Source organism: Canis lupus, chromosome 17 (genome assembly GCF_011100685.1).
Source record: "Canis lupus familiaris isolate Mischka breed German Shepherd chromosome 17, alternate assembly UU_Cfam_GSD_1.0, whole genome shotgun sequence".
NCBI classification, from domain to species: domain Eukaryota; kingdom Metazoa; phylum Chordata; class Mammalia; order Carnivora; family Canidae; genus Canis; species Canis lupus.
The window spans coordinates 62828256-62850729 of record NC_049238.1 but is presented as its reverse complement, the minus strand read 5'-3'; the positions used below and the strand labels follow the sequence as shown (position 1 = coordinate 62850729).

General features: G+C 37.1%; 1 protein-coding gene across 3 annotated transcripts in view; it reads left to right on the top strand.

The window, feature by feature from the left end:
* The window catches only part of MAGI3 (membrane associated guanylate kinase, WW and PDZ domain containing 3), a 235061-nt gene that overhangs the window by 166814 nt on the left and 45773 nt on the right, over positions 1-22474 (top strand). For all 3 annotated transcript variants that reach the window (XM_038562293.1, XM_038562292.1, XM_038562294.1), the window contains exons 6-9: positions 2968-3047; positions 12503-12560; positions 16674-16768; positions 21695-21883. In XM_038562293.1, coding sequence (XP_038418221.1) covers positions 2968-3047; positions 12503-12560; positions 16674-16768; positions 21695-21883 — 422 coding nt within the window. The remainder of the gene's footprint in view (positions 1-2967; positions 3048-12502; positions 12561-16673; positions 16769-21694; positions 21884-22474) is intronic.

Sequence of the window (22474 nt, the reverse complement as noted above, 5' to 3'; positions counted from 1 at the left end):
GTATTCAGGCAACATATTTGAATGACATAGAAGAGAAATATCATTGATCCTCAGGCTAATTGGTACAATAAGAATTGACAAACCCTAATTTATGAGAAAGCACTATTAATATAAAGTATAAATGTATTTATAGAGATACAGGATATCACATGTATTTGATCAGAATAAATTTTTTATGGTTTGTACCAGAGAATATTATGCCAATAATTTTTTCGGAAGTTTCATTATGAAGCATTTTTATATTCTTATGCAGCTGTATTTCTCATCCTTAAAATAATTTTCACAGAGGCAGAATATATAATGTAGTGAAGTTATAGAATATAATAGTTAAAAAACAAAATGTTGAGGGCTGGATACCACAGTCAAGGAATATGTCCTTAAAAATGAATTAGGGAGGGGATCCCTGGGTGACTCAGTGGTTTAGTGCCTGCCTTTGGCCCAGCATGTGACCCTGGAGTCCCAGGATCGAGTTCTGTATCGGGCTCCCTGCATGGAGCCTGCTTCTCCCTCTGCCTGTGTCTCTGCCTGCCTCTCTCTCTTTCTCTCTTTCTCTCTCTCTCTTTCTCTCTCTCTCTCTTTCTCTCTTTCTCTCCCCCCACCCCCGGTCTTTCATAAATAAATAAATAAATAATCTAAAAAAAAAAAGAATTGGGGATGGGAGACATTGAACCTGTTTCCTCATTTGGTCACATAGAATGGGACCACATCCTTCCCATAGACTGAGGATCTTGCTTTACCAAATCGGATTCATAGTATTTAAAAGACATACATTTTGTGTATATTGTATTCTTTTTACCATACATGGCGCATTATTGATTATATTATATACTTATATAAACATTAATGACAAGGAGTATGCAAAAACAGACAAAATCGGGTATATGCTCTTCTTTATGGCCAATTAAAGGTGTTGTTCAAAGGTAATTTAGACTTGACTTTCATTCTGATTTTAGGACTAAATCCCCAAGTAAGATGTAAAGCTGTTAGAAGTGGCTAGAGTATCTTTAGAAACAGGGTATGAGATATCGAACCTGACAGTGCTTTATCCTATAAATGGGGATAAGTTAGTAAATTATAGAGAGGAGAGAGAATTTATAAAAGAAATGCCATTAAAAAAATAGAAATGCCATTATAGTTGAACATTATTAAAATGCATTAAAGACCTAGATATGAGACCTGAAACCATAAAACTCCTAAAAGAAAACACAGGGGCAAAGTCTCATGGCATTGAATTTGGCAAGGACTTCTTGGCTATGACACAAAAACTAAAGACAACAAAACCAAAAATAGACAAATGAGACTTCATCAAACTTAAAAACTGTGCAGCAAAGGGAAGCAATCAACGAGTGGAAAGCAACCTGCAGAATAGGAACAAATATTTGCAAATCTGATAGGGGGTTTGTAACCACCCTATAGCTAAATAGTATTTGCTGCTGCAGCTAATGTAAATTTGGTCTGTGTTACTACTGTTAAATCATGCATCTGTATGAAAATAGGTCTTTATAGCCTTTAGCTATTATGTTTTGAATATAGCCCCTCTGGGCATTTCTTTACCTTGGGAAATAGGTAAAATCCTAGCAGATTGCCTGCATCTGCTAACTTAAGAATGAAAACTTTGGATCATAGAAACCAAAGTTAAGCTTTTCTCAAGTAGCGATTGTGAATTTCGTTTACTGAGATATGTACATGATTTTTTTTTTTCTCCTAACAGTCTACATGCTACTAAGCCTCTTTGGAGTCCTGATCCTTTTCATGTTGCTAAAATTGATTTAACTGGCTTGAGTGTGGAGAAATTATCTCTTTGACAGAATGGATAACACAGATTTTCTAGAAACAATCCCAGTGTCTCCTCTTCAGATTATCCATTATTCAGCATAAAAACTTGTTTCTGCCACAGTCTACCAGCTAGTATCCTACCTGGTAATGCATAAGAAATGGTTGCATGGCCCTAGGTGGTTCAGGAGTTAGAAAAGACATAGAAGGTATGATTAATTCTCTGAAACCATTGGCTTAATTTCCTAAGAGTAATTAATATAGAGATTAGGGAATTCATTTTACAATAAAGATGACAAGGAATGATATTTTGTTCATGTTATTAATCTCACACTGCTTTGATAATAACTTTCCTGAATATTTTCCCCCATGGTTTTTTATTTCTTTAATATCCTCATAATTCTGATGTTTAAACTATAACACCGTCTACTCAGCAGTGTGATGGCTTTGTTTTAGCATTAGTATCTACTACATGGTTGCACTGCTCTTTGAAAGCATCTACGGCCTCCTTCATAAAAAGGAGTGTGTGGAAGAGTGGAGTGGGACCTTTGGTTCTGCTTTCTTTTTCTGTGTGGTATATAGCCCATATCTTGTAGAGTAGAGTTAACTATACCCATCAGTTTTACTTGCATATTGCAGAAATAGAGGTTTGGAGGTTTTTTTATTTTATTAAATGCTTTCATTTTAAAGAACACTTATGAGGGCAGGGGCATCTCTCTCTCTTCAACTGTATCCCAGCCCTCAGCACATCACTATATCACAGCCCACATGTTGCAGGTACTCAAGGAATACAATGTTTTTTGAAGGGAGGAAGGAAGGAATTCAGCCAACACCAAAATAGCAAGCATCAAACAAGGAAGGAATTCGATGCAGCTTTTTCAACAGGATAATGCACAGTATGGGGCTATATGCCCAACCTTTGAAACATTTTTGACTGTTTCAACCAGTGTCTGTTAATCTGTACTTGGTATTTTTCCCCTTCTGTAGATTCTTCTTTCTCACTTTAGTGCCTCTAGCATTACCATCCCTTTACGGAAGTTTTGAAGTAGCAGTCTGAGATCGAATCCGAGGTGTACAGAGGCTGTAGGAGATAATGTGCAAACATATACATTTTGGTCACTTTTAATCTTTGCTTTTGAGATACTTTTCTCCCTCTTCATCGTACTGTTTCTAATTGAGATCTTTATTCTACAGCCACAACACCAAGACAACAACCTGGTTGGATCCTCGTCTTTGTAAGAAAGCCAAAGCCCCTGAAGACTGTGAAGATGGAGGTAGAGATTCGGAAATCTTTTATATTGTGCTCATTCACCTAATCCCTTTTCTCTCTTCTTGCTTGGATAGTGAGCTTTCCAAAACCCCAAACAAATTATAATGTACATAAGCACATAAGCAATGGGTGGATATCATACTTAACTGACTTGTAATTACATCCTTGCACCTAATTTTATATTTTATTTCCTTCATTTTGAGGACTATACAATGACATCCTTTATAAAAATCTTAATAAAAATGCCCCCTTTTTACATTTGTTTTAAAGACAAATTTAAAAATTTCTAAATAAATATGTTAATAAATCAGATACATTCTTAACTACAGGGTAGCCTTATTATTGGCTATTGAACCTTCAAAAATATATTTAATTTAGTATCGCTAGGATAGATATGTTAGTATTTATGGCTGATCTTTTATTTAGAGCATTAGTAGAGACTTAGTGAAAGTCTTTAATATACCCTTGCCCCCACACTATTTTTATTGCTTAGTAGAAAAATTTCTCTAAGAACTCTTAGGTAATAATGCTTGTCTATCTTGTGTATTATATGGTGTTTAATAGTATAGTCTTACACATAAATATAGACTTTACTCCAACCAAAATTGTTTGCTATGCCTTCTTTAATATAGAGGGAGCATGAATAAAATTTGCATTCATTTTATATCACTGAATCAGAAATTATTTACCTTGGTTAAAAAATGAATGGCTATGAGTGAGTTTCAGGTAGTCCTTCTATAGACTGAACTCCAATCTATAAAATAAACAATTTATACATTTTGTTCAGCATGATTGCAATATTAAGATTAGTTTTAGGAAAGACCAATTGGAAAATGGAATTATTTTAAAATTGTTTGCAATGATATTTAAAAAAAAAAAAAGATACCTTGGAGCAAAACTATTGAAAGATGCACAAGATACACTGAAAACTACAAAATATCCCTGAAAGAAATTAATGAAGACTTGAAGTAATCGAGGAGATGCACTGCGTTCACAGAATTAATAATATTTTTATTATTCATAATAAATAAACAATATTTATTGTTAATGATGTTCATTTTCCTTAAATTGATATCTAGGTTCAATACAGTCCCAGTTAAGACCCACTAAGTCTGTCTTGAAAAAATCGTCAAGCCAATTCTAAAATACATATAGAAATACAAGGCTCCAGTTAGCCTGGTAGTCTTAAAAAAGGACAGAGATAAAGGACATAGGCTACCAGATTTGAAGAATTACTATAAAGCTCAATAACCAAGACTGTGGTATTGACATAAGGATAGACAAGTAGATCATTGGAACAGTATAGCATCCAGAAATAGATGAACACATATGATCACTTAATCTACAGCTCAGTTGCCAAGTCAGTTCAATGAAAAGGGGAGCAACAAATGGTGCTGGAAAAAGTGGATGGATATTCGTAAGGAAAATGAACTTCAACTATACATCACTCCATACTCAAAAATTATTTTCAGATGGATCAGAGACCTAATCATAAAAGCTAGAACCCTAAAGCTTTTAGAGGAAAATTTAGAAAAATATCCTCATAACTTTAGGATTAGCAAAGATTTCTTAGGCCCCAAAAAAGTATGAACCATAAAAGAAACACTTGATAAATTGTACTTAATAAAAATTTTAAATTTTTGTTCATCAAAAGACACTATTGAGAAAATGAATAGACAAAGTTGTAGGATTTGCAATATGTATCTGGCAAAGGAATTATATCTGAATCTGTAAAATATGGTTATAACTCATTAATAAGACAACCAAATTTTAAAATGGGCAAAATATTTAAATAGACATTTCATCAAAAAAGATACAAATGCTTAATAATGACTAGAAAAGCTACTTAACACCACTAGTCATTGGGGAAATGCAAATTGAAGCCACAGTGAGACACTATTGTATATTCATTAGAATGATTATAATCAGAAAAGACAGATAATAACATCTATTGGTAAGGATAGGAAGAAATGGTAACCCTAGTATAATGCTGGGCAGAATGTAAGATGGTACAAGTGCTTTAGAAAGAGGTTTGGCAGTGCTTAAAAGGATAAAAATAGATTTAGTGTATCACCTAACAATTCTACTGGTATGTATCTACTTAAGAGGAATGAAAACATATGTCCACGCAAAGACTTGCGTGTAAATATTCATGGTAGCACTATTCATAATAGCCCCAAAGTAGAAACAATTCAATATCTATCAACTAATGAAAGGATAAATAAAATGTGTAATCATCTAGTGGAATAATATTCAGCAATAAAAAGGAATGAAATAGTATATATACTACAACATGAGCAAACCTCAATGTTTTATGCTAAGTGATAGACACTAGACACAAAGACCAACTACTACATGATTCCATTTATGTGAAATGTCTGGAATAGGCAAATCTATAGAGATAGAAAGTAGATCAGTGGTGGTTGCCCAACAGTGAGGATGGGGGTAGAGATTAAATAACATGAGGGATCTTACTGGGGTGACCAAAATGTTCTTAAACTGGATTGTAGTGATGGTTGCACAACTCAGTAAATTATTAAAACTCATTGTTTTGAACACTTAAGACAGATTAATTTTATGATATGCAAAATATACCTCAATAAAGTTGTTTTTCACAATGGCCAAAGAACTCAGACACTTCTCCAAAGAAGACAAAGGAATAGACAATAAAGACATGAAAAGTTGCTCATCATCCTTAGTCATCACTACAGCGAGAGGTCATTCACACTTCTTAGAAGGGCTACAGTCAAATACACTGAGAACACCAAAGATTGGGGAGATTGTAGAGTAGTAGCTGGAACTTTCACTAGTTGGTGGGAATGTAAAATTATGTGACCATTCTAGAGAACTTTCCACAGTTGCCCATGAGGCATTGTCTTAAGAGAAATGAAAACACATGTTCCCCAAAGATCATGACAGCCATATTCATAATAACTCAAACCTGGGGACATTCCAAATGCCCATCAACAGAAGAATGGATAAATCATTTTTGGTATATTCATGCAGTGAAATACTACTCAACAGTAAAAAAGAAAAGACTATTGATAACACTCAACAATTTCAGACACTTATTGAATAGAAGAAGCCAGACACAAAAGAACAGGTATTCAATTATCCATTAATTAAAATCCAACAACAGGCAGACCCATCTATGCTGATAGCACTTGGAAAATGTGGGTAATGGGAAAGTGGGTGAATTAAAATAATTCTCTGGAATGATGAATATGTCCTCCACCTTGCTGGGGTGGCAGTTAGGAAGGACATGCAAATTGCCAAAACTCATTTTTATAACTGAATGAGCACTTAAGATCTCTGTATTTTGTTGGGTGTTTATAACATACTGCCCTTGTCTATAAGGCTTTCATCAGTAGATTCCATATGGTGAAACCAGCTACTTTAAACTAGATATGTAATACCAGAGAATTTGACTTTTTAAAGCCTGTGAATGTGGTGTTAGTTTGCTCGGGCACGTCTCTATTTCTGGTCTTCCTTCCTTTTCCTGTACACTGATTGTTCCAGTTCAGTTCTCTGCCTTTTCCTATTTTCCCTTGTAGAATGTATTTATCATTAGACCTTTATTAATTAATTATAGCTGGACCTTTTACTGAATCTCTAGTATTGTCCTGTTTTGAATTCTGTTTCTGTATTTCCTACTGCATTTGAGACTTAAAAAAAATTGCCCTAGTAGCACTTCTAATACACATATTTAAAACGAAACTGAACATCTTTCTCCTAAAGTCACCCCATCCCTCTTTCTGTCATAGGCACCATGCTCATAGTCATCCGGGCCAGATGCTCAGAGGCATATTTGCTTCTTCCTCTCCTCTTGCTCTGTTCCCTATATAGTTTCCAATCCCTGTTGCTCTTTCTTTTTAAATGTTTGGAAGGAGGAGAGAGGGAAAGGAAGGAAAGAAGCTACTCTATCCCACAGATTATTTCAGTCTTCTTCTTAAAAATATTTTTTTAATCTCTATGAAGTTCTGGGAGGAAGCCATAAATAGTAAAGTCTGTCTTCATTCACTTGTTTAGAGTCAATAGAGAAATCAGATCCAGGAAACAGTGTTGGTTTAGAATGCTAGCTGATGAGTGAACATGGCTTTAGCTCGGCATCTACATGGGCTTACTGGCATTTCACCCCTTTAGGAGGCAGCCTTCACTACTCAATCTCTGACTTCTGTTCTGCTGGAGCTTCCTCTGATTTGCAGGCAGGCAAATCAGACTTGACTGCACCCTCTGCCGGCAGGCTCACATCCAGAACAGTGAGGGGAACCCAAGAGACCCTGAGCCAAGCATACTGAATTCATTCTCTAAAACTCTCCAGGCAGGGCAGCCCAGGTGGCTCAACAGTTTAGCGCTGCCTTCAGCCCAGGGTGTGATCCTGGAGACCCAGGATTGAGTGCCACGTCAGGCTTCTCCTTCTGCCTGTGTCTCTGCCTCTCTGTGTCTCTCATGAATAAATAAATAAAATCTTTAAATAAATAAACAACCAACCAACCAACCTCTTCAGGCAGATCAGACACTGTTTCTTCCTTAGAGAAGAACGGAAGAGGGCTCAGAGAAACTGGAGTGTTTCTCCCCTGCTTTCCCCTCTGTGGAAATTTGAAAAATTAGATGAGTGTGTCTCCCTAATGCTCTTTACGTTAAAGGTGACAATATGTCTTGGTTGGCTCCGGACTAACCCAGCTTATTCCTTTTGTCCCAGCATAATTAATAATAGTGTCCTCTTTTACTCTCAGAAGTGGGCGATATGTTATATGGTCATCCTCATTATATCTTTCTTTAGATAGAGCAGCCACAGTTGCTTTTAGTGTTGTAGGAACATTCAGAACTTTTTACTAGAAGTGCTACTCTCCATCTCCACAACTGGGTATGCCTCCTGACATCACCTGTACTTACCCCCATAGTTTGGACCCTTGAGCCTCTCTGTTTGATGCTCGGCCAACTGTGCACTTGGCCTCCACCCCAAGATTGCTAGAACTCATACAGCAATTTGGCAGTGTGGCAGGATACAAAATCAATGCCCAGAAGTCAGTATCATTTCTATAAACTAACAATGAGGCTGAAGAAAGAGAAATTAAGGAGTCAATCCCATTTACAATTGCACTCATAAGTATAAGATACCTAGGAATAAACTTAACCAAAGAGGTAAAGGATCTATACCGTAAAAACTACAGAACACTTGTGAAAGAAATGGAGGAAGACACAAAGAGATGGAAAAATATTCCATGCTCATGGATTGGAAGAATTAATATTGTGAAAATGTCAATGTTACCCAGGGCAATTTACACATTTAATGCAATCCCTATCAAAATACCATGGACTTTCTTCAGAGAGCTGGAACAAATCATCTTAAGATTTGTGTGGAAACAGAAAAGACCCCGAATAGCCAGGGGAATATTAAAAAAGAAAACATGAGCTGGGGGCATCACAATGCCAGATTTGAGGTTGTACTACAAAGCTGTGGTCATCAAGACAGTGTGGTACTGGCACAAAAACAGACACATAGATCAATGGAACAGAATAGAGAATCCAGAAGTGGACCCTCAACTTTATGGTCAACTAATATTCGACAAAGCAGGAAAGACTATCCAATGGGAAAAAGGACAGTCTCTTCAATAAATGGTGCTGGGACAATTGGACATCCATATGCAGAAGAATGAAACTAGACCATTCTCTTACACCAGACCCAAAGATAAACTCAAAATGGATGAAAGATCTAAATGTGAGACAAGAATCCATCAAAATCCTAGAGGAGAACAAGGCAACACCCTTTTTGAACTTGGCCACAGCAACTTCTTGCAAGATACAAGATACATCCATGATGGCAAGAGAAACAAAAGCAAAAATGAATTATTGGGACTTAATCAAGATAAGAAGCTTCTGCACAGCAAAAGAAACAGTCAACAAAACTAAAAGACAACCTGCAGAATGGGAGAAGATATTTGCTAATGACATATCAGATAAAGGGCTAGTCTCCAAGATCTGTAAAGAACTTATTAATTCAACAGCAAAAAATCAAACAATCCAATCATGAAATGGGCAAAAGACATGAACAGAAATTTCACAGAGGAAGACATAGACATGGCCACCAAGCACCTGAGAAAATGCTCTGCATCACTTACCATCAGGGAAATACAAATCAAAACCACAATGAGATCCCACCTCACACCAGTGAGAATGGTGAAAATTAACAAGACAGGAAACCACAAATGTTGGAGAGGATATGGAGAATGTTGGTGGGAATGTGAACTGGTACAGCCACTCTGGAAAACTGTGGAGGTTCCTCAAAGAGTTAAAAATAGAACTGCCCTATGACCCAGCAATAGCACTGCTGGGGATTTACCCCAAAGATACAGATGCAATGAAACGCCGGGACACCTGCACCCCAATGTTTCTAGCAGCAATGTCCACAATAGCCAAACTGTGGAAGGAGCCTCGGTGTCCATCAAAAGATGAATGGATAAAGAAGATGTGGTTTATGTATACAATGGAATATTCCTCAGCCATTAGAAACGACAAGTACCCACTATTTGCTTCGACATGGAGGGACCTGTAGAGTATTATGCTGAGTGAAATAAGTCAATCGGAAAAGGACAAACATTATATGATCTCATTCATTTGGGGAATATAAAAATTAGTGAAAGGGAATAAAGGGAAAGGAGAGAAAATGAGTGAAAATATCAGTGAGGGTGACAAAGCATGAGAGACACCTAACTCTGGGAAATGAACAAGGGGTAGTGGAAGGGGAAGTAGCGGCTGGGGGTGGGGTGACTGGGTGATGGGCACTGAGGGGGGCACTTGGCGGGATGAGCACTGGGTGTTATGCTATATGTTGGCAAATTGAACTCCAATAAAAAAAATTTTTTAAACTAAAGAAAGGGTTGTGGTTTGTTAGTTGCCAAATAAAATGTTGAATCTACTTCCAGATTAATGCTGAAATATATTTATGTTGATCTTTTATCCTTATTAAGCATTAATACATTCTTGTGAGTTTTTTAGATATCAAATGGTTTAAACAGTTCTTGCAGTTTGCCAAACTTTCTAAAGAGAAAGCATAAATTCAGTTATGGTGCAGTCAGAGGATCCATCCTCACTCAGCATCACTCAGTTCCCATGCTATTTCAAGAAACTGTTAAAAGAGATCTCTTTCATGGAGGATCCTTAATGGTAATGCTTTGGGTAATACTATTAAAGAACATTTTTTCCAGATATAATCCAACAAATACTCCTCTCCATGTAATGGTTACCTGTCATAAAATATTGTACCTACTTAATTGACAATTATTTGCTTCATAGCTGTGGATGATCAAAGTGAGCTGAAGTGTGTCTCAAGTCTTCTCAGCTGTTTTTTTTTTTTTTTAAAGATTTTATTTATTCATCCATGAAAGACACAGAGAGAGAGGCAGAGGGAGGAGAAGTAGGCTCAAGGCAGGGAGCCCACTGCGGGAATTGATCCTGGGACTCCAGGATCACACCCTGGGCCAAAGGCAGGCACTAAACTGCTGAGCCACCCAGGGATCCGATTCTCAGCTGTTTTGTTCTGTTTTCACATAGCCATTTTCAACTATTCCTGTCTTTTCCATCTCAGACATTTCAGCCAGGTCCTTCAAAAGAAAAATCACAAAAACTCACCAAGCTTCAGAACTACCAATCAATCAATCAATTGGGGTGCTCTGTATATATATACATATATGTACATATATATATATATATATACACACACACAATACATATGTATACACACACATATACACGCACAGGCAGAAAAATAAGATGGAAAAAAGGAGTGAAGGTGATTCAGAGCTTTACATCAAGAGGCTAGTTATCTATTCTCCCCCTTTATTCTGAATGTGAAATAATTTTATTAGAGCATAATAGTTTATATAGCTTGTCAGCTTCATTACAATGAAATTTTTATTTACAAAGTCAATGCATCAGGGGATTCCTGGGTGACTCAGGGGTTTAGCGCCGCCTTCGGCCCAGGGTGTGATCCTGGAGTCCTGGGATCAGGTCCCACATCTGGCTCCCTGCATGCAGCCTGCTTCTCCCTCTGCCTGTGTCTCTGCCTCTCTCTCTGTGTGTGTCTCTCATGAATAAATAAATAAAATCTTTTTTTAAAAAAAGTCAATGCAGGAATCCCTGGGTGGCGCAGTGGTTTAGCGCCTGCCTTTGGCTCAGGGCATGATCCTGGAGACCCGGGATCGAATCCCACGTCGGGCTCCCGGTGCATGGAGCCTGCTTCTCCCTCTGCCTGTGTCTCTGCCTCTCTCTCTCTCTCTGTGTGACTATCGTAAATAATTTTTTAAAAAATTAAAAAAAAAAGTCAATGCATCAGAACTTTGGCTAAATGAGGGAAATTAATAAATCTTTGGATATATTCTAAGCCTATTTGTTGTCTAACATACATTGTGTGCACATGTGTGTGTTTCAGCCTAGCAGGAAAACACTAAAAGAAATTGAAAATAAAAATTGAATCATCATAGTGTATAACTGGGTTTTTAAAACAAACTCCTTCTTGCTGGACTCCTGTGTATAAGTTGTTAGCACTAAAACCACCTGCTAGAAGCATTCCTGCCAACTTAATCCATTTCTAACTAATAAAATGATTCTTCAGAAGCATTAACTTGGAAAACAGGCAGAGTGGTAAGGAAAGAGGATTCTTTTTTGAGAGGGCCAAGAAAGGTCAAGAAACAGGGTTTCTATTGGAAAGACTAGAATTATTATTATTATTATTATTAGCTATCAGAAATTCAGCTACCGTCAGTTTTTCTGGGTATATTTCATTGATCAGTTACCTGGAATGAATAATATGTAATAATCCTGTGTAAGATATTTCTCTGTTACCAGACGAAAATATGGATTCTGCCCAAGGTACTATAGTAGCTATTTTACATTTTCCTTGAGAAACTCAAGTTAATGCAAGGGAAAGTAGATATTTTCTTAGATTTCAAGGAAATCTCAATTGCCCACCAGAAATGGCAAAAATCCAAGGCTTTTTCAAGGGGAGAAATGGGTCAGAATAACAGAAATAATTGACAAAACTTATGTATAATGGTGAAAAATTGAACAAGCAGCTGCTTCTTGTATTGAACTAGAGGGTAAGTGTGTTTTGCATTGTCAAGCTGTTTAAATGAAAGATCTATACCAGATGATTTTTTAAATAATTAACTTTTGTTTCTTCAGTTTTGAGTAAACACCTTTGAGTTGAATGTCATCTTTTGTTCTGGGCTCCTAATTACCTGCTGAGACACTCACTAGCTACTGAAGAAGCCACTGGACTCAAACCATGTTTGTTCTTTTAAAGCCAGTCCTCAGCTTTCTGTCTGTCTCCCAAATATTAGTGTCATGAAATAAAAGACACTTAAATTCACTCATGGTGAATTCTTCTCTGTTGATTTTGAATCTGGCATTTTACTCCATCTCTTTCTTTTTTTTTTTTTTTTTTTTTTTAATTTCCAGAACTTCCTTATGGCTGGGAGAAAATAGAGGACCCTCAGTATGGGACATACTACGTCGAGTAAGTTTGTTTCCTCAGTTAATATTCTCCCAAACGTTTTCCTTCATTATATGGCATTAGGGAATACTCAAATACAACACTTTATGTTTCTACAATCCAACTTTCGGAATTAGAAGTAGGGGCAGTGAGCATTTACTTCAGTGGTTCTGAGCTCCCCAGAAGTTTGCTTTGAGTTAAATACAGCAAGAGGGAAGTTGCTATGTTGATGAATTACTGGAAGTGTTACCATTACTACAACAGCATCTAAAGGGAAAAGTAGTGTAGAAAACTGTGAAATGAGGGGATAGACTAGATGAAATGTTAAGATCACTTCCAACACCACAGCTCTTTGGTTGTGAAGGCAGTGAAAGCACTCTAAGGGCAGTAAGCTGTAATGATCCCAAGTTTTGGAGTACAGGTTTAGAAGAGTATTATCTCTTAGGGAGTTAATCAAGGAACACTTAGTATTCTTTTGGGGGATGGAGGAAAGTTGCTTCTTACCCAGCTGTTATGGTTAAATTTAAACATAAGTTTATGTTGGAATAAAGCACCAAATACCTGCCTATGAGAAATCAGACTCATATCAGCATCTTCGGATTTTTCTTTTCTTTGTCTTCATTTGTCCAATTGCTGCATTGTGATGATCAGAGATTGCTTTCTTTCCAAATGCTATAGGTAGAATTTTGACCTCAGGCAAATAATGGCATTAAAAATGTTACTAGCATGTACCTAGAAACTAGTAGTCTGTACCTACTGCCGAGGTAGTGAAGGCAAAATCTTATTTCCCGAAAAAAGTAGCAAGCATGGGTACCTTCTAGTTTTATGATTGCCTATTAATTTTTCATTACTTTTTGTTGTAAACAAGTGCCATTTCCTTGTATTTATCCCTCAAGTAAGGATCTCTGACTCCTGTTGTAACTCTAGTCTTTTCTTTTTAATGAAGTATAGTTGACACACAATGTCACATTCATTTCAAGTGTATATCTAGTCTTTATTCTAATGTGTAGATTGTTATTTGAGTACCCACGGCCAGATTTCTGGAATGATTTCTTAAAATCTAACTTGTACCATAAGAAAACAGCTCCATTTGACCCGTAGGTATATAACTTCACAGTGTCAACACTTTGGTTCCTTTGGAAGGCTGTGCTAATTTTATTTTCATTATGTTATTTAATATCTTGCTGATATTATCATGTGAAAAGTATACAGCAGCTCTTTCATTGTGTGTGTGTGTGTGTGTGTGTGTGTGTGTGTTTTCTAAAGCATATTTAGGTAAAACAAAGAAATAGCCATTTCTCAAAGAATTGTTTGAAGGCTAACTAGAAAGGTTTTGTGGGATTTTTTTCCCCTAGCTGTTTAGTCTATTTAAATTTGACTTCAATAAACTATTAATTGTCATTGACACTGCTGAACATTTCTGCAATAATGATTCTCATTCTCTTATTGTCCATTCCAAGTAAGTTTGAATACATGGTCAAGAGGTGAAAGTCATTTGCCTGTAATAAAATCTTGGGCTAAATGATCTGGTTCTCATTAAGCAAAGATATAATATTGAAGCAACTTTAGGGTAAATCTTGAAGTGACCTGCTCCTAGTTGTCACGGAGCGTGTGTAAAATATCCTGAATTAGAAGGAACAGCAGCAAAAACATGATTTTGTATGATTGTTCCCAGGACGAGCTCATTTTACAGGAGGGTAATTTATTAGATTAAGAAAGAGCAGGCTGTACTCAAGATGCACATTAGTATGGAGTCAGCTGAGCTATGGAGTGTGGCTTGATTCCCAGATTAGTCAGATTTTGAATCCCGACCATAGTAATCTGCAGTGAGTTTACTGATGGAGATAAAAAGCTGTTACTTGAATGGCTACTCTTTGGCTCTCTCACTTTGTCAAACCAGATGGCACAATGATTGCTTTTGGCAGAGCCTTGTAGTAGTAACACCAACTGCAATGGCACTTTTTCTTTGCAAGTATTTATTTTCAGGGATGAGATTCTGAAATGGATTAATTTATTTTTGAAAATAAAATTGTTCCAAAAACTTAATGGCAGGCCTTCTCTAAGAATGCTTGCATATTTAGAAATGTTGTCTTCTTGTATTGCATTAAGTGTCTTGATGCGCTTAGGTTTCAAAGTCAAAATATACATCTGCTTGAGTATCTCAAATTCTTCGTGGACGAAGAAGGATTTTGTTTGTGGAGATAAATTATTAAAGTCCACCTATTGTAGACAAAGTTTTAATGCAGATGAGATTCCAAGTTATACATTCAGTATTTAATAATGCTTCTTTGCTACTCTTTTTTTAGTTTTTCTGGTAATCTGTGATATTCTCCTATCTTACTTCCCATAGCTAGTTATAGGGAAAACAAAAGCTCTTAAATCTTAACAATATTGAGAATATAAGTAACTAAATGAAAAGGAGGGTGTTTTAACTTTTCTGTATTGTTTTGTTATTTGGGTGGCATTTTAATCTAAATAGTTCAAGGTGACAGATGCAATTACTCTCTGCACTAAAATCTTACATTCTTTTGTCAAAGAATTTTCAGGAAAGGGCTTACTCATTTGCATACTTCTACTCTCCTCTCCCACACATTACAAAGAGTGTAAATTACTACTTTTTCTGTTTTAATGCCTAGGTGGCAAAATGAGCCCTTCATCTGATGACGTTAAAGTCATTCTAAACAGGTTTATTCTTTTCTAAGTGTCATTTTCTTGTAGTTTTACTTTTCTAAGAATATGTAAAATGTCAGTACCTAATAAGTAATGTTTAAAATAATCCCTAAATTAATACCAAAGATCTCCATTTTCCCAGAGGGCTTAGCACTTAACTCAGTGATAAGGGCTCCTCCCTGAATAGGAAGCAGAAGCTACTTGAGCTTTAGTGAAGTTATCACCCAAAGAATTTCAAGTGGAACTTGCCATATTTAGAGCTCTGAAACTAAATAATTGCATCTGTTGCAGAGTTAATAATGCACTAAAAACCTAAATGACATAGAGAAAGCCAGCATACCTTGCCCTGACAGGTCCCTGCTACCCTTTTCCATCACCACCATTAATGTTTACAGATGGCAAAGTAATTATCCAAATTGTATGGCTATTTGTATGCAAATTTTATAATATTCAGCCTATCTAAGGGCAACCATGATCTGAGATTCTCATGATTTGATATTTAATTGTTGATATTTGCTAATGTCACTTTTTGTTAAAATGGATTCTGCTGGAAAATGCTATCTATCATTTGGCTGAAATATATTTGTACCATGGAAGTGCTAGAAAGTAATTCCTGTTACTTCTGTATCAGAACTGGTTCAAATAACTTCTATACAGTAGTTGCATTCTTAACCAACTTCCACTTGACTGACTTGCCAGACCAACCAAGTGCTCTGCTCCCCCGGTGAAATGCACTTTTGCCCATCATGTACTGACTACCATTAGTTAATTGTTCACCCTTAGTCTCCCCGTGCTGTTCTGCTTTCCCCTACAGACTTGTATGCTTTCCAAGGCAGTTGTGAATGTTCCCAAATCAGAAGTACCAGTTAAATTTATACTATGATCATAATTATTTTAATTATTATATAATTATGAAAAATGTTGAGTGTGGAAGAGTTATTCTGTGATACAAATTGATAAAAACCAATCTCTTTTTTAGTTCTGCTAAATTGATGTGGGTGAGTCAGTTGGAAAAATAATAGTAAAATTCAAGAAAGCCTCTATACTTAGGTATTTCCAGAAGCGTCTGTATTAGCGACTTCATTTTAAAGAAACTTGAATTAAAATCCTCCTACCATTAACTGTCCTTTAGAAAATGAGCTGATCCATTACCATCCATTCTGATTGCATTAGATGTGAGAGCTTCTCCTATGGTTTTGAAAACTGTTATTGGCTCTCTGCTGGGTACCTTGAGGCAGAAGCTATAGTGAATGCTTCAGCAGCTTTCACTTCTAGGCATCTTCAATGGGCCTTTCTTTAGTTGTTAAAAGCCCTTCCACTACCATCATTCAGCTTCTCTGCATTCCATAGTTTGGAGATAAACGTTTGCCCCTTAACCTATGGGAATGAGTTGGTATAACACTCTATTTAAAAATAATGTAACTCTTTCATCTTAAACTGAAATGCCTGTCTTTCTACATTTTACAGTCACCTAAACCAGAAAACCCAGTTTGAAAATCCAGTGGAGGAAGCCAAAAGGAAAAAGCAGTTAGGACAGGCTGATACTGGGTCTTCAAAACCAGGTAGAACTTTTTTTCTCAATCTTTTCTTGTAAGAATGCCTTGTGAAATTTATATACTGAATTCATGAAAATAAGGTTTGAACTTTTTATTGTTGAGGATCATCAGATAATGTCTACTTTTTATCACTGTAAGGGTGGGAATAATCTTAATAAAACATCTAGACATTTTGAGAATACTGTGATTTTCCCATTCTGCTAGTACAGAAAGTTGGCAAAAAGTATTAAATAGCTTTGTCATGGGCCTGAGGTTGTGATATGAAGATTGCATTGTTTCCCATTGTTTCAGTCCAGGACAGTCTGAGATCTCTACTCCATTATGAACTTCTCCCAAGTTAATGCTTAGGTCTTATGTCTTTAACCATTCAGGACTCTTTATTAACTGATAGGAATAAATCCACTGTATTATTTGCCAATAACATTGATTCTCAAGTGGGATGGCAGCGTATTAGTAATTCAGAATCATTTGGGGAATATTTTTAAAATACATAGTCCTAATATTTTGATGAGCCTAGCCATGTATATTTTGAAAAAGCTGCCTGGGAATTTCTCACATTCCACTTATGCCTCCCCATCTCTTCCCCAACCTCCATCTGTCATTAATAACCAGGGTTGTCTGTTTGGTCATACTGTACTAATTGAATAGATTCCTCACTTCTGTTGTCCATGAGAGAAGCACTTGTTTTTTATAGCTACACTTCAGAAACATAGTCCTGTCCCTTAGCTTCTGCATTTGATTTAATGCAGAGCAAACATTTTTATTTAACAAATATTTTTGAGCACGTACTATATGCCTAGTGCTCTACCAGTCACATAATATTCAAAAACGGTTAGGAGTAAGACAGATCTTGCCCTCAAAAGTTCACATTCTGGGGATCCTTGAGTGGCTCTGCAGTTTAGCGCCTGCCTTTGGCCCAGGGCGTGCTCCTGGAGTCCCGGGATCGAGTCCCACATCGGGCTCCCTGCATGGAACCTGCTTCTCCCTCTGCCTGTGTCTCTGCCTCTCTCTCTCTCTCTCTCTCTCTCTCTGTGTGTGTCTCTCATGAATAAATAAATAAAATCTTTAAAAAAGAAAAAAGGAGTTCACATTCTGATATAGGAAATTAATGGCTACCATATATGGTGTTACGTGTCGTCCTCGGATAACAGTTAAATGCACAGAAGGTAGAGCAGGTATGAATCCCAAATGCATAACCTTGAATGAGTTCCCTAAACTCTTTGTGCTTCTGTTTCCTCATCTATAAAATAGGAATAAGAACAGTATTTACCTCTTAAGGTGGTTCTGAGCATGCAAATTAACAGGTGTAAAGTGTTTACAATGCTATTTGGCAAATGGCTGCCAATAAATACTAGCTTTCATTGTTATGAATAATGATGTACATGTTATATTCATGGAAACATATTCATAGGTGGTGTAAAAGAGGGAATGCTCACCTCTTGGTTGATAGAGAAAGTCAAGGCCATGGGAAGAACTTTCAAAGCAGAGGATGCATTAGAAGTGGATCTTAAAGCGTTAGGAAAAATTAAATCAGACAGATGATAATTTCAGAGGAGCAAGAAGGCACACCTGGTAGAAAGAACAAAATGTGAAAAACCATAGATGCATGAAGTTCCAGGGGCCAGAGAACAGGTACGAATGGCTAGAACATAGAATATTTGTGGGGTAGTAACAAGAGATGAGGTTGTTAGGGGAGCAGGCATGAGAAGAATGATTTTCAAAAAGAAATTGAGTGTTTGTATCCTGTGTTGCTGAAAAGTCCAGAAAGGCAGAAATTGAAAAGTGTGCACTGAAGTTGACAATATGGAAGTCACTTGTCACTCTAGCAAAAGCAGTGGGGAAAGGATGTAAAAATGCAATGGAACAAAGAGGGAATGGTAGGTGATGAAGTAGAGGTAGTGGATATGGGCAACTGTTTTCATAGCGTTGACTGAAAGAGGGCAGGCAGAGGAGGCTAAGTGGAGAGAAACATGAATCTCTACTGCACATAATGGAAACTGAGACTTTGGTAAAGATAAGCCTTTTGCTCAGAGACCTAGTGAGTGTCAAGCCAAAATTTGCACTTAGTTTTACTGAGTTTAAATTCACAATTCTTTGTATTGTAACATAGAATTCTCGAATGCCCACGTCTCTGTGGCACATATCGAGGGAGATTTCTCTTCCTCACTAAACTCTAAGCTCCTTGAGGGCAGAAACCATGTGTATGTTACTGATCTAGATAACCAGGCACTCTCCTATGAGCTGGGCATTAAAAGGAGAATAATGACTCAGCCTTTGTCTTTCAGGAGCTCATGATTTAGGCAGGGAAATAGACACCTAATTTTAGTACAGTATGATAATAGACATAACAAAGGAAAGAGGAATTAAATCTGACAGTGGAAAGGGCAAGAAAAGCTTCTTAGAAGTGATAGAAGTTGTGCAAGTTCTTGGAGATTGATGGCCACCATTTACTGAGATAACTGGGTCCAGTGCTCGATTGGATGCTTTGCACACACCCTCTCATCTAAGACTCAGAATATCTCTGCAAGGTCCCTTTTCAGATGTCTCGATGGCATCAAGTTGCAGTCATTTGATTCATCCATTCCAAGGTGATGCTCACCACAAGGACAGAAGTACTCAACTTTATGAGTCAGAAGCCTCCTTCTATAGACAGTATGTGTGTTTGTGCTCATCTGCATTTATTGAGCAGTTACTATTGGTCAAGCTCTGTTGCCTGTGCTTTTGATGCTTGCCCTAGTTTAGTCTCTGTGGCCATTGCATGAATAAGGTACTATTATCCCTATTTTGTAGATAGAGTATTTGAGATTTTAAAAGGTCAAAGAACATTCCAAGATCACTCAAGAAAATCACCCAGCATGGATTTAAAATCAGGAATTTTAGAATCAAAGACACTTCCTCTCTGTTTTTCTTATTCTCACTTTTCCTGTGTTTAATTCTGGTAAAACCTAATTCTGAGCGACTTCTCATTAGCTTTGACTATTTTATTAGTATTTCTCAAAATTAGATACATTGTTAAATGTCAGAGGCTTAACAAGAGCTCCACAGTGCACAGAGAGGTCACCACAAGCAGACTGGCTGGCTGGCCAGCTCTGGGAGGCACCCCCAAAACTGTCTCCATCTGGTGAATGTGCTGCCATCTGGAGTCTAGTCCTCTAGTTTGAGAAGCCCAAAATAGCTGATTTTTCCTTCTTTCTTTCTTCTTTCCTTTCTTTATTTTCTTTATTTGTTTCATGCCGAGTGCCTTTATTTGTAAGAGATCAGCAAACCTGGGAAGAACAGGTCAAGTAAAGTAGACCTATTCCTGCCGCAAGCCAGCCTTTGTGAGTACCTTCCGGGCAGGCCTCCCTCTTGTGGGAGCTCTTTACACCACACAGTCCTTGCTGCCATAGGGGGCAGCCCCCAACCACTACTCTTTTCTAACAACATGCTTTAATGTTTACTTCCTAGATCCCTTTGCTAATAACGGCAGCAGAGCCTATGGGCGTATAACTCTGGCCTGGATACTAGTGTTGAGGGTGAGCTGGGTAGGAAACAAATCACCTTTGTTTATGTAAGTCATTAGGGAAATGAGCATCAAAACCACAGCCAGATATTACTCCTGCCCACCAGAGGGGCTAGAACTGAAAAAGCACACAGTTATCAGTGTGGGCCACGCTGCAGAGAAATTGGAGCTCTCACCCATGCTGGTGGAAAAGTAAAATGGCGCAGCCTCTTTGGAAAAGTTTGACAGCTTTTCAAAAGAGTAAACATAGTTGCTGTATGTTTAGGACAACTGCTGCACTTCTAGTCCTAGTCTCTACATAAGCGGAATGAAAATGTATGCCTGCACAAAACCTTGCACATGAATGGTAGTAACAGCATCACTCGTAATGGCCAAAAAGTGGAAACAACCTACATGTCCATCAACTGAAAAATGGATAAGTAAATGTGATATATCCCTACAGTGGAATATTATTTGGCAGTGAAAAGGAACAAAGTACTCACACATGCTCAAACACAGATGAACCTCAAAAACACTACACTCAGTGAAAGAAATCATTCAAAATTCCACATATTCCATGACTCTGTTTCTGTGAAATGTCCAGATTAGGCACTATAAACAGAAAGTAGATTGGTGCTTGCCTAACACTAGGGTGTGAGTGCAGATGAGAGAGAAATGGGGAGTGGCTGCTAACAGGCATGGGGATTTCGCAGAAGGGTTTCATGGGGTGCCGGGTAGAGGGGCTCCTACAATCTGGTGGTGGTTGCACAACATTGACTTATATACTTTAAATGTCTGAATTCTATCATATGTGATTCTATCTCAATAAAACTATTAAATATTTGGCAGCAAATATCAGACCATCTTCATAAAAGTTCATTTAAACAGTGCTTTGTAAATTATTAATCGCACAATTTGATCTTTTCATGGCTCCCAGAAGTACCCTCATGGCAGCCACAGTCGAGAAGGAGGAGGGGAAAGAGAAAGAGCTGTATAAATTCATTATTTGCAAATATGGATCATTTTCAGTTTTACGATCATCTGAGGATGCCTCGGAAAATAAGCTTTTCAATGGAGCTGTATGTGTTTTCTTCTGAAAGTATTCACTGAACACGAGTACAAGGGAAGAAACGTGAAGCCCTTTACTGATAGTATTTTCAATTAGGATATGGCATCTCTCATGAACAAAGCAATGAGGGGGTGATAGAGTAGGTGCTTTTACCTTTCAAATAACATAGAGGAGTCCTATCAGAGAGACATGAGGCATTGGCTAAGTTTTTAAGTGATTTAGTTTATGAATTTAAATTATGTTTTGTAATATTAGATTCTAATGTGCTTCCCTTTATGGTTTGTTATATATAAGTTATATAGACTCTCTTAGAGGTTGACTTTGAGGGCCATGTTCATTGTTTTTATTTTTGTCCTCAACCCCATTTCTCATTTTGGTATAGATATGGAAAAATCCCACTTTACTCGAGATCCATCGCAGCTGAAAGGTGTCCTGATTCGAGCATCCTTGAAGAAAAGCACAATGGGGTTTGGTTTTACCATTATTGGTGGAGATAGGCCTGATGAGTTCTTACAAGTGAAAAATGTGCTGAAAGATGGTCCTGCAGCTCAGGATGGGAAAATTGCACCAGGTAACGAATTTCTCAGAATTATTTGAAGAGCAATGATACTATAATAAAAAGTATGGTGAAAAGGTTTTGTTTATATATATATTTATAAAACATATAATAAATATGTATTTACATATCTAATAACTGTATATGCATATATTATACATATAGTTTATATATAGAGAGAACTAGATTATACAACTGGGAAGGGGGATTTCTGTATTAAAATAGTTTATTGTCTAAATTCAATGCATGCTAATTTTGAGAGAGGGCCATTTTTTACAAGTGCGTACTTAGAGAAAGCATACTAAATGTATTGATTTTGTGAGTAATTTGTATCATCTCAAGATAGCTCCTCGACTGTGCTTAAGATAAAGATTATTAATCATCCCAGAGAATGGTTTGGTTGTTTTTCTTTGATGATGTAGGGTACTTGGGGAGCTATCTAACATGTACCTATAATCTTTTCTGAAAAATGATCCATCATGGTGTTTATGGTGATTTCAAACAAAAGATGCCCCACAGCTTTTTCCCAAGTTTTGTTGTTTGATATGGTTTGCTTTTTGCTTCCTTAGTCTCACTGGTTGTTAGTAAAATTAAACTCCTACGTTA